This window comes from Elgaria multicarinata, chromosome 19, assembly GCF_023053635.1.
Source record: "Elgaria multicarinata webbii isolate HBS135686 ecotype San Diego chromosome 19, rElgMul1.1.pri, whole genome shotgun sequence".
NCBI lineage: Eukaryota > Metazoa > Chordata > Lepidosauria > Squamata > Anguidae > Elgaria > Elgaria multicarinata.
Window position 1 is genome coordinate 13,693,915 of NC_086189.1, and position 17,980 is coordinate 13,711,894.

General features: G+C 49.1%; 1 protein-coding gene across 2 annotated transcripts in view; it reads left to right on the forward strand.

Annotated features, from left to right (window-relative positions):
• Positions 1-17,980, forward strand: part of GARNL3 (GTPase activating Rap/RanGAP domain like 3) — a 99,222-nt gene that overhangs the window by 25,208 nt on the left and 56,034 nt on the right. For both annotated transcript variants that reach the window (XM_063144844.1, XM_063144845.1), the window contains exon 2: positions 2,823-2,892. In XM_063144844.1, coding sequence (XP_063000914.1) covers positions 2,823-2,892 — 70 coding nt within the window. The remainder of the gene's footprint in view (positions 1-2,822; positions 2,893-17,980) is intronic.

Consider the following 17,980-nt stretch of genomic DNA (forward strand, 5'->3'; position numbering starts at 1 on the left):
GCTGGTTTTCAAGAGCCGAGTCACTACTTAAAAGGTTGTCACACAGAGGAGGGCCAGGATCTCTTCTCGATCCTCCCAGAGTGCACGACACGGAATAACGGGATCAAGTTAAAGGAAGCCAGCTTCCGGCTGGAGATCAGGAAAAACTTCCTGACTGTTAGAGCAGTACGACAATAGAATCAGTTACCTAGGGAACCCTCCCTCCCTGCCTGACTCATTAGCCATGCTTGCTGGGGCGGATGGGATTTGGAGTCCAGCAAAAAAACAGAGGGCTACAGAGTAGACGATACTGGACTAGATGGAGCAATGGTTTTGCCTTGGTAAAGGACAACATCATCATTCATGAGAGATGGTAGGAGTAGAAAGTCAGAGAGTGGGACTTTCTCTCCCCCCGCCCCCATGAAAAGCATCCATTTCCATTGCTAGTTGGACTTGATGAAGCAAGATCAGAGAAGATGATACCTGTGGCGTTACACCCCACAAGTCAATTCCAAATGTATGTCTGCAGTTTGTAAGTCTGTAGTTTTTAGAATGTTGCGGAATTAGAATGTCTTGGGAGTGGGGAGGAGTGATATATATAAGGGAATGACTGAGGGGATTGAAGGATTCTTTTCAGAGAAACTTTTCAGGGAGACTTGTTAGGTACTCTTAGAGTCTGTAGTGCTCTCTGTGTTTATGGTACTTAAGTCCTGGGAAATTTGAGGGTCAGTGTAGTGAGTGGTGTCTTTAGGGTGTGGTGTGCACATAGTGGATGTATATTAATCAATACTGAGAATAAAGAAAGTTCAAGAGTGATTGTGTGAGAAAAAGGAAAGCGCGAATGTGAATGAGTGACCGGATTGTATGAAAGGTTTCAAAAAGGTTTTTAAATGTTGTTAGTTGAAACAAAGCTTGTGAACTTTTAAAAATAAATTTTGATTGTTTTGTTTTTAAACTACCACAAAAGTCCCACGTGCCTGTTTGGCATTTATCATCTTAAGTTTACACATTCAGCACCCACTCTGACAATCATTCACCTAAGCAGATATATATATATATATATATATATATATATATATATATATATATATATAATCCTTTCTCCATTTAAACCCCTTTCTCCACATAGTTTGGAGGAAGGTGAGCTTTATCCCTTGCCTCAGGCGTATCAAGCTGTGGTGCTTGGCTTGAGCAGGGAGTAGCCTCGGCCGGGTCTGGTGTTCAGACCCTGTGTCGTAGCAATACCCCCTTCTTATTACCTCCCTGCCTCTCAGAGACAGAGCAAACAAATAAAGGGGTAGTGGTTAGAGTGTCGGACTAGGATCACAGAAGCTTGTTTTAAGTTCACCTTGGGCCACATGCATACAGCTTCACTTGCCTTTTGGGGGGTGCTGCAAAGTTAAAATGGAGGAGCGGGAAAGAATAATCCATGGTGCCTTCTTTAGAGAGCAAGGGCATTTTTAAAAAATAAAGTAATTTAGTACATTAGCCGAAACCCTGAATTAATCCCGAACTTTGCAAGAAGGTGACGAGCGATGCCCTGGGAGGCGTTCATCTTCGTGATGGTCTCTGGGCTCCGATGTCTCCCCGGTCCCTCCATCTTTGCCGTCTCTGTCTTCTTTGACTGGCCTTTCCCAGCAAGGCTCCCCATCCCAGTTGGCTGTGAATCGGCCTAAAGCCTGCCAGGCAGCGGCCATCAGGTCTGGAATGCCGGCCAGGTTGGGTGTTTAGCCAAGTGGGGCAGGCGATGGTGGGATGGCGGTGATGTTCTTGAGTGGGCCAGCAGCGCTTTCGGAGCCAAGAAGCCAGAGTTGTGTTGTGAGCGATGAGAAGGAACCGTGCGAGCTAAAATCAAAGGGCAAGGCATGGTCAGAAATGAGGGGCGGGCGGCTTTGGGCAGTCTCCAGGAACAGTCCCCCCAAATTTCTGATTGCTGCAGTGCGCCTCGCTCTCACATTCCATGGGTCGCTGTGACTCGTGCAGCGGTGCAACAGGCCTCCTCCTCTGAAGGCAGGTAAACTGCACGGTGTCTCTGCCTCGGTAGCGTCTGGGACTCCAGGGAGTGCTATAAATAGTCACAGTGCTGCCCACCATGTTGCTTGATCTTCAGCAAAAGGTGGCAGGATTCCTCTGCCCATACTCAGAGAAAGAGGGCGGGGGGGGGGGGGAGAGATAAATGCTGGCAAAGGACCTTCTTCTATTTCTGGGGCGGCTGTACATTTTGGGGGTGAAGCTCCCTCCCTTCTCCTTCCTCTGGGGCAGAAACGGAGACTGTCGTAAATGTGCACGTCCTAAAAAGAAAGTTAATTGCAGTGTGGCTTGTGCAGGAGCAGATTTCACAGAGGGAGGTGGCCGGGCTGCTGTCTCCATCCTCCCCACCCACCCCCCGGGCATTTCAATCTGCTGCAGGATCTCTTCCCTTTTTGGTCAGATGCAAAGAGCCTCATAAATACAATTACGAGCCGCCGTCTGCCTTCTCCCTTCTCTATCGATCATCATGCCACGGCTAAATATTTAATTGAATCGTCGCTTCTTCTTTTTTAACCTTCCGATCAAGGGGGCGTTTCGCTCCTCTGCCCCCCTCCCCTCCCCTCCCCTGCCCACCCCTTCCCCCTCTGTTATTCAGAAAAGCAAGCGCAGCAATGGCTGCGGGAGGTTGCCTATGTCTTGAGGAGGGTCTCCTGCAGCGATGAAGCCAGATGCTGCAAGGCTCCTTCGCCAGAACTGAGCAGCTCAAAAAATAAATAAATCTTCCTTACCCCCCTGCACCCCCCCCCCCCCCCCCCCGGTTAGCTTAGAGGGGCCAGTTAGCTATGTCTACTGATGAAGCACTTCTATTCCAGCTCTGTCTCCGAAGACCTGGGTTGTAGACGTGGAGAGTTCAGCAGAAAGCATTATGGATCGGTAGAGCTGGTAAGTTTTTATTTTTTCCTTTTATTTCAAGGCAGTCCCGTTCCGCACGCCCGGGGAAAAAAAAAATAGAGGCTTTTGTAATGATCTCAGAGCCTCACTGCGGCAAACTTACCCATTCTTGGGTTAGTTCTTTTCAGGGTTGTTTTCCCGTCTAGTTAACAACAGATGAATCTTGGAAACAGCCAAGTGTGACCGGCTAGGTGTCTGTTTTGAATAGGGATTTAATCTCTCTCTCTCTCTCTGCTGTAGATGTTTAAAATAAATAAATAAACAGATCTCTCCTGGTTTTGCTGTTTGGTGGGGGGAAAGGTATTTGCATACAGTTGCTTCACAATAATAATAATAATAAAAAGGTGGAGACCTGTATTCCCAACCTAGTTTCCTCCAGATGTTTTGGGCTACAACACAGCCATCATCCTTGACTATTGACCATGCTGTCTGGGGTTGATGGGAGTTGTGGTCCAAAATATGTGGAGGGGAGTAGGCTGGGGTGAAAAAACCCTGGTTGTGTCCACTGGATGTTGAGTCAGGTATGAAGAACAGAAATTGAGGTAGGTGTGTGTGTATGTGAGAGAGAGATAGAAGGGGGGGACCTTGATTTTTTTTTAAAAGAAATTCCTATTTCTTTCATCCCAGCCTCCCTCCCCCCTTCCCACCCACCCCCTGGCCCGGCCTCTTTACCTTTGGGAACCAAATGAACATTTTGACTTTTGAATGGAGGGTGAAGGAAAACCCTCTTGCACTGTGTGTAGCAATTATTTTAGAATGGAATTGTACAAGTTGGCTTCGGAAGAGGTTGGGCGGAGGGGGACGCACACCCTCTCTCTTTTGCCTGTCGCACGATTGCAAGGTTGTGGCTGATGGGAATTGCGTGCCGGAGACCCTGCGTGCATCCAGGGTTCGCCGCCTGGTAGCCTCCTGCCCAGCCAAGGAGACTAAACCCGTCCGTGTATTTTAAATCTGGCACAGTGAGGGCTGGCAGTTTGAGAAGGACTGAGACAGAAACCAGCACTGCTTCTTCCCATTGACTTCAGTTGCTTGTTTGAAAAAGAAACGTGCAAGATTTATTTGTTTATTGCATTTATATACCACCGCCCCATAGCCGAAGCTCTCCAGGCGGTTTACAAAAGCTTAAAACCGTGAATGTTAAAAAGTGAACAGAATTTTAAACTGTCAAAACCATAAAAACAGCAGTATAAAAACAACGATATCCGTTTAACAGTTCCGGGGTCCGTTAAAAAACAAACAAACTTAGCGTTGTTAAATGCTGTTAGATGCCTGGGAGAAGAGAAAAGTCTTGACCTGGCGCCGAAAAGATAACAATGTTGGCGCTAGGTGAGCCTCGTCAGGGAGATCATTCCACAGTCGGTGGGCCACCACCGAAAAGGCCCTCTCCCTTGTTGCCATCCTCTGAGCGTCCCTCGGAGTAGGCACTCGGAGGAGGACCTTAGATGTTGAGCGCAGTGTACGGGTAGGTTCATGTCGGGAGAGGCGTTCCATCAGGTATTGCGGTCCCAAGACATGTAGGGCTTCATAGGTTAAAACCAGCACCTTGAATTGGGCTCGGAAACGTATAGGTAGTCAATGCAAGCAGGCCAGAATCGGTCTTATATGTTCAAACCTTCTGGTTCCAGTTATCAATCTGGCCGCTGCATTTTGCACAAGCTGCAGCTTCCGAACCATCTTCAAAGGCGGTTTAGCCTGGTTCAAGTGGAGCTGTGTGCGTTTGTTTGGTTCTTTTTGGCATATACTTCAGGGTGAGATCTAGTGGGTCACCCAGTCATCACCCATTCCCCGAGGATCAATTGCGTGGTTTCCCAAAGGGGACCGGCCCTGCCGCAGAGTGAAGGGAGAAAGCCTTTTGAGCACCACCACTATGGGGCAGTGAGTTGGTTATTATTTTTACTATGGGAGGGCAGGGCCTTCTCAGTGGTGGTGCCCCATTTCTGGAATGTCCTCTGCAAGGCATCCCCACTTGTCTTTTCTGTGCTGAGCAAAGACATTTGGCTTCTTCCAGGCTTTTTAGAGGCCTTTTCAATCTTTACTGTAAAATGTATCATTGTTTTTCACTTGTTTTATTGCACGAGCCACCCTGGGAATGTTTTGCTGTAGGTCGCATATAAACACCAGAAATCAATAAACGAACAAATACATGATGGCACCGATTTGCAAATGACTGCCTTCTGCATGCGTAGGGGTTCCAACATAGGGTTGGGAACCTTGGTTGGGCAAAGTGCCTGCCCCATGTAGGAATCACTTCAGACTGGCTGATTGCACATTGGCTGGAGAACATGGCCAGCGTGTGCATTGTGGAAGGAGCAGGACTAGCCCCACACGTTCCTCATGCCTGTGTGAAGTCTGGGTTGTGTTTCTTGGGGCATAGTCATACTATCCATGTCCTGATTTAACCTCGTTCCTTCTCCTGGTATAAATCTGTAGGGTAGAGCTATTTTTGCAGTCTTTTCTCTCATCTCCCCACCCTATCTTTCTGCTTTACTCGTGTGTGTATGCGTAGTTGCCACTGGAGTGACCCACCATTGGCCAGGCACAGAATTCACATGTAGGTCCAACAGTCATAAATCACACCCAGTCTGCCAGTGCCCTGAGCTGCCGACAAACCCACACTGGAAACGAGAGTTCAAGCCGTTGAAAAGCCTCACAGTACTTTTCATGGCGAGTTATTAGTAATCCAAAGTTCCACTTAAGAGGGAGCATGTGCCGTGCCCCCCCCCCCAAGTCTCAGATGATGATGGATCCAAAGAGGGAGGTTATCGAGTTGGAAGGGGTTTATAAGGCCATCGAGTCCATCCCCCTGCTCAATGCAGGAATCCACCTTAAAGCACCGGGAATGTAGCCCAGGTGTTCCTAGCGAAGACTCCTTGCTTTTGCACCAACTTAAAAAGGGAGGCGGAGGCCTCTTCCAGACCACTTGACAGACAGGGGCTTTGGCCTTTCAGCAATGCCCTTGTCCAAGCAGGACGGCACTGCTCAGCCCACCAAGATGGCGCTTCAATCTGGGTGACCCTTCTGCAACCCCCCCCCACCTTTTCTCTATGAATTTCTTACAGACAGTTTCTTGCCAAGGCCGAGGCAAGCAACTACTCCCTTCGGGGAGTAGAAGCACTCCTAAAACTCTGACAGAGATCAATTCACAGAGATTGTAACATCCCAAAGGCCGACCAGGCCCCAAAGCCTTCCAGACTACTTCTAATTAAATCTTAGCTAAAACTGCAAGTCCGCATGGCCGTACCTTGTATCCCTGACAGGAGAAAGCAATGAGGGACGGACATGCTTTCACCCCTTCCTGTAAGCTTCCCGGAGGCTTATGTCCCAGGGCCAGATCTGTCTGTCTCCTGCTCTGCTGCCCTTAATGCAGAGTAAGAACCCTTCTTTTCCCTGTTGGGGGATGCTAGCCAGGGATGAGTAGGGCCAGAACCAAAAGTGCCCCTCTCTTTTTCCCTTCCCCCTCGCTGTTACCTGCATGGAATTGGGCCGAGGGGCACCAGTTGCCCACCTGTGCCGTAATGGCATCCAGAATGTTCAGTCGGAAGCGACCGCTGCGCCTCGCCTTCTGGCATGGCTGCTGCAAAGAAGGCCCAGCTTCTCCGCACAGAAAGGCAGAGCCAGGCTCTTCTCCTTCTGACGTTGACTTGCAAAGCTGGCTCCTGCCTGCAGCTGCTCTTCCTCGGTGCCTCGCGAACCGGCAGACCTGGTGCAGGGCAAAGCCCCCGGGGGATAACAAAGCGGCGAGTAACCAGAAACATATGCCTTACGAAACGGCCAGCCCTGCTCCCTCTGTGATATCACACACACACACAGCAGCTCTGCTGGCGGGAAGCGGGTCCTTTTCGGTGTCTTCAGATTGTGCAGGAACAAAGTAGATCTGTCGAGAGGCTTTGTTCGTGCTTGTCTTTTTGCTTGGGCCTCGATGACGCCTGAGTGGAGCTGCTTGTGTTCAAGCAGATATAAAAAGGCTGGGGAGGGCCGAACCCCGCGACCTGCCCTCTGAGTAGTTGTCTTTGCTGGGCACTTTGTTGCACAGGCAGCTGTAAGCAGCTGTCTCTAAGACCAGGGAGGGCAACCGTTTTGCCCCGTGGGCCCCATTTAGGTTGGGGGTTGCACCTGTGTGCATGGCACACACATTCCCCCCCCCCCGATGTCAGCCAGCAGGGGTTTAAACCTCCCCTCCCTGCGTGCTGCAGGTACGTTGCACCTCCCACCTGTCAATCAGCTGGGGGAAGGAGGCGCACCATTTAAATGGAAAAGACCGCGTGCTGCCATCAGCAATTAGGAGCGTAGGGGGAGAGTCTCCTCGTAAGCTTTCTTCTTCCCCAGTACAATCAGGTAATCGGCAACAGGGGCACTGGGCACTCGTGGTGGACCACAAGTGGCTGCGTGTCACTTGTATGAGCTCTAAGTCCAAACAGTATCATACCGGCCCCATTCAGAAGACACCTTAAACCATGGCTTTAACCACGGTGGTGAAGCCAGCAAGCTAGCCTGTGTTCAGAAGACACCTTAAACCACGGCTTTACCCACGGTGGTGAAGCCAGCAAGCTAGCCTGTGTTCAGAAGACACCTTAAACCACGGCTTTAACCATGGTGAATAAAGCTTTTTGCCTTATTCACCGTGGTTAAAGTTGTGGTTTAAGGTGTCTTCTGAACACAGCCCATATTTCTTGCTTAACCACCATCGTTAAAGCCGTGGTTTAAGGTGTTTTCTAAATGGGGCCTTTCTGTCCTTACTGGAGAACTGTAAGACAGGTTTGGGGCATCCGCTGTCCTGCCCCCTTGGGTACCATCTGTAACTATTCATGGTTAGAGTTGTGAATCTTCTACTCATGGTATGATTTTGTGTGTCTCACACACACACACACACACACAAGTGAGTGATTTCCGGAAGATCTGTGGGAGCCCCGTATAAGAGCTGGATATAAGAGGAATACATATTTGTTTTAGCACCCTTAACCTTTCATACTTTCTAAGTCAATGGTGTAGAATCCACAACCTGTGGGTTGTATCTGGCCTTCAGCCTGGTTTCTTGTGGCTGGGGGGAGCCTGGAAGAAAAGGAGGAGAAACGGGCAAAGGGAAGTAAAATGGAAGGGTGGAAAGGGAAGAAGGTCCCTTTGCAAGGGACCCACTCAGGCCTCCGGCAATAGCAACCTGTCCTTCCCCTGGGAGCAGGGAAGAAGAGGGTGGCAGAAAGAGAGAGAGAGAGAGAGACATGGGGCTCTCCGGCCCATTTTTGACTTGGACCCTGCCCACTGCCGGATTACTTCCGAGGGAACCGGGGCCCAGGCAGAAGCAAGGTCTAAGTCAAGCATTTCAAGCCTATGGAAGAGTAAGAGACACAAACCTTGGAAGCGTGCCTTATACCAGCAGTGTGTCCTCTGAAGGGTTTTGGGCGGAAGGCGGCAGCTTCCTGATCCTTTTACCTGACAGCCCTGGTGATGAAGCTGGGGGCCTTCTACCAGCAAAGCAGGCACTCCTCTCCTGAGCTACAATCCCTTCCCCTTAAGATGAGCCACGGAAAGTACCCTTTCTGTGCAAGCCTGCCGCGCAGCAAGCCCAGAGGGGTTACCCAAGCAAAGGCACAAGGGGGCGGCTTCCTTCTAGAGCAGCCTTGCCCAACCTGGTGTTCCCCGGCTGCGTTGGACTACAATTCCTATCATCCCCAGCCGGCGTGAGCGGGTGTGGGCAACCTAAGTTCCCACAGGCAGCCCTCAGCCTAATTTCAAAAGCCCTCTGCATGTGATGAGGGTGCTAGTGTGTTGTGAGGGATTGAATGTCCTAATCGCTCCTGACGGAGCCGCCTCCCCAGTGGACACGGATTGGAAGACCAGGGCGCTAAATCATGCACGCACAGAGAGGGAGAGCGGGCAACCTCTAATGCCTGTTGGTCCTTTGAGGGCTCACAGAAGACTTCCATTCTTTAACTTCTCATCCCACACGAGCTGCTCTCTTGAGGTGTCCTAGCGGGCCCTGGCACACAGCTTGACAACAAACTGGTCTAGAAACTTGGTCTGCTGCAGTTGCAGACACACAAGAGCAGCGCTGACCCACTCATAAGAAGCAGGGCTGAAGTCCAGTTGTAGAATCTGGGGAGGGGAGACATGATCACACTCTGCAAGGCCTTGAAAGGTCGTCACACAGAGGAGGGCCAGGATCTCTTCTTGATCCTCCTGGAGTGCAGGACAACAGAATAATGGGCTCAAGTGACAGGAAGATGGATTCCGGCTGGACATCAGGAGAAACTTCCTGACTGTTAGAGCAGTATGACAATGGAACCAGTTACTTAGGGAGGTGGTGGGCTCTCCCACCCTAGAGGCCTTCAAGAGGCAGCTGGACAGCCATCTGTCAGGGATGCTTTAAGGTGGATTCCTGCATTGAGCAGGGGGTTGAACTCAGTGGCCATACTATTCTGTGATTCTGTGACGCTATGAATACTGCCCCTGATACTGGAGGTAACATATCTCCATCATAATTAGTAGCCATTGACCTAGTCCCCGTTTAAAGCTGCCCAAATAGTGGCCGTCACTACCCTTTGTAGTAGCAAAATCCCATATTTGGACTATGTGCTGTTGTGTGAAGAAGTATTTGATTTTGCCAGTTTCATGAATCCCCTCCCCACACACCCCACCTTGCTCAATCGACAGAGTAAGTGTTTGGCGACGGAACCCTGCAACAGAAAGTGAAAATATATGTTCCCCAAGATGAGCTTAGCATATTGCAAAATGGGACGAGAAGAACTTTTAAGAGCCTTTCCATCAAGCTGATGCCAGAGATGCATTTTGCATATTCAACTCCGTAATGATTTATTCAGCTCCTTGTTCTGGCCCTAGAGAGTGGGGGCGGGTTAGTTGCCAGAGGGAGGGGGCGCGTGGATATAATTGCTCCAGATGAAATAACCTTTTATTTTGTTGATATCTAATGTGTCTCACGGCAAATGGTGAGGCTGCATCAAAATTCATTACATTTCAGGGAACTGAGAAATATTCTGTTTTATGTTTCTCTGTTATAGCTCTGGAGACGTGTGATTACATTTTCTGAATGGTTTTCTTTTCCTGATGGCATCTACATTCATCAACCGCAGAGCCAGATTAATTCTGTAGGATTTCAGGGGGTGTTTGCTTGAAGACAAGTGAAATTTGGAGTGTTTGCTCTTCAGTTCACCTAATCGTTTCCAGGAGACCTGGGGGCTGTGTTTACTTGCCGAAAACCTTGGGGTGGGTGCGCGGCAGCACGGTGTCCATTATACGATGCAGCAGCCACCGCACAGCCATCCCGGGGCTTTTTCCAGAAGCTCTGAAGCAAAAAAGTCGGGGACTTAATTTGACTTTTTTGTCTGAAGTGCAGTGAGGATGGCACATCTGCTGTCTGTCGCTGGTCCAAGGTCGCAGTGGAGGCAGGGTGGACGGCAACCTCTGATTGGCAGTTTTGCTGCTGCGTGGGGATTAGCCGGTGCTCCCCCTGCAGCAGTGAAAGTGCAGGGTTTCAGTTACTGTCATGTCTAACCCTACTGCCCCTGTTTTGGGAGAAGGTGCTTCAGGTAATCAATCAGAATCAGATTCAGAACTAGAAGACGTAGCGCCAGACGCCAGCCAGCCTGTACCAGTGGGGGAGGAAGCTCTCACGGGTGATTCCCCAGCTGGGAGTCAGCCCAATCCAGAGCTTATCTCCTCAAGGCCAAATCCTACACACTCAGTGGGAAGTGAGCTTTCTTCCGGAGGAGAGCGCCGCTACAAGCTAGCTGATGCTAGGGTCCGCCGGAAGCTAAAATGCACAGAGCGGAAGGAAGGCGTGAGAAAGTCAGTCCAACTAGGATTGTGCCAGAACCTGCCTCCGCACCAGGCTCTCTGAAGTTACGGGCATTTGAGAAAAGCATTCCTATTCTTCTTGAGCAGACAGTTGTCTGGCTTATTTATTTATTTATTTATTTATTACATTTCTATACCGCCCAATAGCCGGAGCTCTGTGGGCGGTTCACAAAAATTAAAACCATTCAAAGTATAAAACAACAGTATAAAACCATAATATAAAATACAATATAAAAGCTCAACTAGATAAAAACAGCAGCAATGCAAAATTACAAATTTAAAACACCAAGTTAAAATTTATTTATACACTGTTAAAATGCTGGGAGAATAAAAAGGTAGGTGCCAAGCGAACCTCCTTAGGGAGCTCATTCCACAGCCGGGGTGCCACAGCAGAGAAGGCCCTGCTCCTGGTAGCCACCTGCCTCACTTCCTTTGTCAGGGGCTCACGGAGAAGGACCCCTTAGGATGACCTTAGGGTCTGGGCAGGTACATACGGGAGGAAGTGTTCCTTCAGATAGCCTGGCCCCAAGCCGTTTAGGGCTTTAAATGTTAATATATAGCTTTGTAGATTACTTAGCAAGCCTCGCCATTTGCCTCCCATCGAAAGCAAGAGTTTCCTGAGAAACACGACAGTTACCACAACAGCGACCCGCCACCATAAAGACAGCCCCCTGACTGTAGATCTGGGAAGGATGCAGGAAAGACCAACTAAACTCAACAATGGCTTAGAGCATCTTCCTTACCACGAAAGCCTAAAACCACCTTCTCCAGCCTGGAGCCCTCCAGACACTTTGGACTAAAAGTCCCATCAGCCTGGACCACTAGCCAGGCTGGATGGGGCTAATGGAGTATATTTAAGGATTCACCTGGTCATCACCGGCAGCCAGGAATTGCATCCAGGCGTGTGAGTGAGCTGGTAGCAGGCAGATTCTGTTCTATCATGCCTCCCCAATCCTAAAAGGTTGAAATGCCTCCCCTAAGGCGTAGTTATTGGTACTAAGAGCTTTCAGCTAAAATATGCAGGGAGGGGGGTGTTGTTTGTTTGTTTGTTTGTCTTTGGCCCCGCCCCTTTTGCCTTCAGCCCGCCCACTATTGAAATGCGGCCCTCAAGGGCTTATCTGAAATGGAATTTGGCCCTTGGGCTGAAAGAGTTTCTTCAGCCCGGTCTTCTAGCATAGAGCAAAAACATTGCAAACCAGAAAAAAAAAGTTTCACAGAAGGCCAGATCTTCTGTGGCCTTCCCTCTTCTAGAAAAGAGGGAAGATCTGTTTGGCCTTCCCTCTTCTAGAAAAGAAGTCAGAGCATCCTTTAAAGCGAGGACGTTTGGCACCTCTGAAAGTACACCGTTTGAAATGCCAGTCCCGTCGACGGAACAGCGCCAGAGAACGAGCGTCTGAGCCAAATAGGCTAAAATTTGATTGTGTTTTTGATCCGTCTTCATTCCAACAGCTTGCAGGCTCCAGTTGGGTCGTGCCGGCTGAACTTCACGCAACACACACACACATACACACACACACACACACACAGAGGAACCAAGCCCTGCCATGGCCAACGGCAATATATTATGTGTTAGACAATCTTTCCTGACATTCCAGCACTTTTAAGGGCGCTGTGAAAGACGGTGACGGGAAGGGATTGCTGGGCCTGTTGGGGTGGGAAGGAGGAATGTGTCAGCATTGCTAATTGAACCCGCAGATATTTATTTATTGGACCTTGAAGGGCAAAAGAAGACGTCCAACTCAGAATATACAACCCCGACATAGAGCAGGGATGGCGTTTTTTGTTTTGGAGAGTGAAAAATTGCATTATTTGCAGATGGTATTTGCTGGTACTTACATACAAAGCCCTAAACGGCTTGGGGCCAGGCTATCTGAAGGAACGCCTCCTCCCATCTGTACCTGCCCGGACCCTAAGGTCATCCACAGGGGTCCTTCTCCATGAGCCCCTGCCAAAGGAAGTGAGGCAGGTGGCTACCAGGAGGAGGGCCTTCTCTGCTGTGGCACCCTGGCTGTGGAACAAGCTCCCCAGAGAGGTTCGCCTGGCGCCTACACTGTATTCCTTCCATCGCCAGCTGAAGACCTTTTTATTTTCTCAGTATTTTAACACCTAATTTAACTTAAATTTAAATTTTCCTGTTTTAATTCCATATTTAAATCTATATCAATTTCTGCTGTGTGGTTTTATGCTGGTTGTGCTTTTTATATTGTATTTTGTATTCGTGTTTTTGGACTGTTGGTTGTTTTATTATGCTTTTCATGGTTTTAATTTTTGTGAACCGCCCAGAGAGCTTCGGCTATTGGGCAGTATAAAAATGTAATAAATAAATTAATAAAGCAACGGGTTTCCAACAGGTTATTGCGAAATTATTGGGAAAAGAGGAAAACACCTAGCAGATGACATTTACAAGGTGTTGTGTGCCCTACGCAATAGGAAGTGGGCCAGTACTTTAGAACGAGGAGAGGATTTAGTGAGAGCACATTTTTTGCTTGTGTTTTTTGGAAATCCAGTTCTCCTCTCATGCTTGTAGCCTTGGTGTTGTTGGATTGGTTTCCAACTGGTGGGGCAGGGGCAGAAAATGATTCCCATGCTGACCATTTTCTTTGAAGAAAAGGGGGAAGATGCAAGACAAAAATTCATGGAGGAATGGAGGGTGACTAGACGTTATTGATGGCAGAGCTCCGTTAATTGCAATAGTTCTGAAGGACAGAGAGCTTTGGCAATTGCAGATTCTCAGGTCTTTGCTAGACGAGGGGTTAGCCCGGTGCGAGGCCCGGGCTCGTCCCTGTGCGTCCAGATGACGCACAGGGGATGCCGGGCTCAGGCAGGGGTCAAACCTCCCTGGCCCCGGGGATAACCGGCACCACTTGTGGCCCGGTATTTCCCACGGTCTCAGGCTGAGCCCGAGACTGTGGGCGTCTAGCCCGTTCCCCCGCTTTTCACGGCTACCGCATTTACTTGCGAGTAGCTGGGGAAAGCGGCGGATTGCGCTCCACGCTCCACAGGAGCTCTGTGGCCATCAGGGCACGGTGGGGTGACGGGGGGGGGGGGGAAATTGGAGCCAGTAGGGAGAGGGGAATTGGAGCCAAGGGGGGAAACGGAGATCATGGGCAAGGGATCGCGGGCGTGGGGGGGGAACGGAGATTGTGGGTGGGGGGGATCGGAAATCACTGGTGGGGGGGGGATTGCAGCCGGGGGAGGGAATCGGGGGGAGCGGGGAACCCTTTAAAAAAAAACCCTACCTTTATCGTTGATGCACTCCTGCGCACATGGCCCCTTTAAGATATAAAACAAAATGGCCTACGCAACAGGGCTTTCCTTTACCCCGTCACGTCGACGTGTGGATAGCGACAGCCTGCGCTACTTCTAGCAAGGCCCTCACACTCCTTCACGACCAGGCTGGATTTGATTTAAATCACGATTTAAATCACTACTGAGAAAGACTCGATTTAATCATGTGACTCCCCCCCCCCAAAAAAGTGCACTCTATTCATTGAATTGTTTGAAACTTTGCACTTAAGAGGTAAGGGGTTGATTCTGTGTACATAGATTTGCAAAGGCACAATGGGACTGTGATCTCTGCAGACACAAATTCGCAGTTTTGAGAACTGTAAAACCAAGCATCTGATAATATCTTCTAGGTAGAAAAAATGCCTGAGTGGGGATTTGAACCTGAATCCAGCACTGAAACTGTTCCACCACGTTTTCTGTCAAAATGGGGTTAAAGGTGAACGCCGGGTCTGTAAAGATTGAAGAGAAGGCCAAGGGGAGACGTGATAGCTGTCTTCGAATATCTGAAAGGCTGTCATGAAGAAAATGGAGCAGGCTTGGGGGCTGGCTTGACGTCTTCTTTGCCCCGGGTTGTCTCCGAATCGGTGCAGCGTCAGTTAGATGACGCAGCCGCAGATTCAAAGCCACCCCGGGGCAAAGAGCCAAAGATGTACTGCTGAAAGGTCGGGGACTTAACCCAAATTTTCCAGCCAGAGTGGAGGCAGCCCGGTTCTCATGCCGGCCTGTCCTCATTCCGGAGGCGCTCCGGAGGCGTTCCTGGCAGATGGCGACCCCTAATTCGGCGCCGTCCACCTGAGCCAGGGGGCAGCGGGCAGCCAAGCAGAATGGATGCTGGAACGCCCCATACCGCCTTGCTGTGGGGAGAAGAGTTCAATTTCTTCCTCTGAGCTGCTGCCACTGCCTCCTTTTAAAATAATAATAATAATATTTATTTCTTACCCACCTCTCCATTTTGATTGAGGCGGGGAACAACAGTAAATATAAAATATATAAAATAAATTATCCCCCCCCTCCAGCTGCTGCTGCAGCCACTGCCATCGCCTCCTCCTTCCCCTCACCCTAGTCTCGGGGGGGGGGGTGCAGAGGACCGCTGAGGCATCCACACTTGCTCCTTGGTGTGGGAATTATCTGGCGCAACCCCGCAGAGGCGAAAGTGTGGAGTTTTGGGGGAATGTGGCACCAACTCAGCGCCGTGAAGATTGCCCCTTGTTCTCGGTTGCTCCAGAGGAACTAGAACCAAGGGGTGGAAATTGCAGGGCAGCAAATTTTGGTCAAACAGTAGGTGAAACTTGCTAGTGGAACGATGGATCGAACCGCCTCAGGAGGTTGGGAGAGGGCTCCTTTAAGGTATTTAAGCAGAGGCTGATTGGATTGGAATATATATTTTTACATTTATATTGGACGCCTTTCCCTTGGCCTGCTCGGGGTGGCGAAATGAAACCACTGTTTGCCAAAACAATTACAGCGACTCAATGCAAAGTCATTGCCAGAGTTCCAGTTGGAATCATTTCCCACGATGGAAATGTGGACAGCAGGACTGAGCTCCCTCCTCTACTGGTTACAGTGGGTGGTTTTAGACGGCAGAAGTGGCTTCAGTTGTTGGCCCTTCTGCCTTGGAATGTGGTGCAGGACATCTGTGTCGAGGGTGGGCGACCTGTGACTCTCATCCTAATTTCAGAATCCCTCTGCAAGTCCAGACCTCTGGCGAGAGCCATCTATCCATCTGCTATCGGCCCACTGGGTGGGGAGAAAGAGAGAGAAAAAGAGAGACCGGGATGGTAGAAAGAGAGAGAAAAGCGCTTGCTACAGGCACACTCACACCATATTCTCAGACGGAGTATAATGATTGATCTGCCCTTCAGTAGTGGAACCTACCCGCTCCTCTATTAACCTGCAACACACCCCACCCACCCAAAACCTGTGCCTAGGTTTTGTGCACTGTCCGTTTTTATTTATTTTAAACCTCTGAATTGCTGCGATGTTCATGAATATTCCTTAACAGCTCAGTTGAGCCTACGACTAGGGAGGCCCCATTTTAGTCAGCCAAAGCCAGAACTTTTGCGGTCAGTAGTTACGTAAGGCTTCAAAAACGTCACCTTGCATTTACCTTGGTTTCTCCCTCACTCCACAGTTTATCTGATTTGGCAGGTAAATTGGCAGAATTATCGGAGGTGTTTACTGTTGCCTGTCTGTGCATTATATGCTTTCGACTGCCGTCCTTAGATGAGGGCAGCTTGTGGCCCTCCAGATGTTTTGGCCTACAAATCCTAGCAGCCTTAGGCAGAAAAGCCAGTCGTGAGGGATGATGGGAGTGGTAGGCCAAATCCTCTGTGCACTCCTCTACTAGGGAGTAAGCACGATTGAACACATTTCTGAATGATGATTATTCGCATCCAGCCATTTGAAGGAACGCCTCCTCCCATATGTACCCGCCCAGACTTTAAGATCATCCACAGGGGTCTTTCTCCGCGAGCCCCTGCCAAAGGAAGTGAGGCAGGTGGCTACTAGGAGCAGGGCCTTCTCTGCTGTGGCACCCCGGCTCTGGAACGAGCTCCCTACAGAGGTCCGCCTGGCACCTGCACTGTATTCCTTTCGTCGCCAGTTGAAGACCTTTTTATTCTCTCAGTCTTTTAACAACTAATTCTAACTTACATTTAAATTTTACTGTTTTAATTCTGTATTTTAATCTTATATCAACTTCTGCGGCGTGGTTTTATCCTGGTTGTGCTTTTTATACTGTATTTTGTATTGGTGTTTTTAGACTGTTGGTTGTGTTATTTATGTTCTTCATGGTTTTCATTTTTGTGAACCGCCCAGAGAGCTTCGGTTATTGGGCGGTATAAAAATGTAATAAATAAATAAATAAAATTTAGTTGATGGTGGCAAGGATTAGTTCCTCAAGCAAGGGCAGTCAGATAACACCCCTCTGCCCACCTTCGGTCCCCTTAGTTTGCTGCATGAGTTGAAATTCAGCAGCTCCTCATTTTTTGGTACGCGATGTTCCTTCTGTGTGTACTTTCAAAATATGCTTTACATTTTATTTCCCCTTTGAGGTTTTTAAGGAGATAATTTATTCACTGGCGTGGCACTCTGTTCGGGATGAACAGTGAGGATTTTAAATTCAGCATCAGGATAATATAGGTTGAATGAGCAATTCAATGGACCGGCCACCTTTGTTCACCTGCCCTCGGCTGCCGTCCTCTGCAGTGCTGAACTTGGTAGTACTTGCTCTTGAGTAAACATGCATTGCACCCTTGGTGTTGTCTTATTTGGCAATACGGGTTTTCGGGGGCAGGGGATCTACTTCCCTAAATCAACTGAGATCTGATTTAGCAGGTTCATTGAATCTATGCTTGGTAAACAAAACTAAAAGGAACCAAAACAAAATGAAGCCACGCTTAATTTTTATGTGCTGTATAAATATATCGGAAGGTTGACCTTGCAGTCAGCACAGTCCAGTTTCGCGTCTTGATTTCCCTTCTGGTTAGAGCTCGTAGCACCGTGGAAGAGACCCTGTTTTGCATGCAGAAGATTCCAGGTTCGAACTCCGGCATCGCCAGTTAAATGGATCTCAGAAATGAGGATCTCTGCTTCAGATAGGGTGACCATAGGAAAAGGAGGACAGGGCCCCTGTATCTTTAACAGTTGTATTGAAAAGGGAATTTCAGCAGGTGTCATTTGTATGCATGCAGCCCCTGGTGAAATCCCCTCTTCATTGCAACAGTTAAAGCTGCAGGAGCCCTGCCCTCTTTTGTATCTGGTCACTCTAGTATAGCTCCTGCATCTTTAACTGTTGTGATGAAGAGGGCATTTCACCAGGTGCTGCATGCATACAAATGACACCTGCTGAAATCCCCCTTTTTCTATACAACTGTTAAAGATAAAGGAGCCCTGTCCTCCTGTCCATGTGGTCACCCTAGTATTACTTCAGTTGTGAAGCATGCAATTAACATTTCTTACCCCCATCCCCTGCCCACCACAC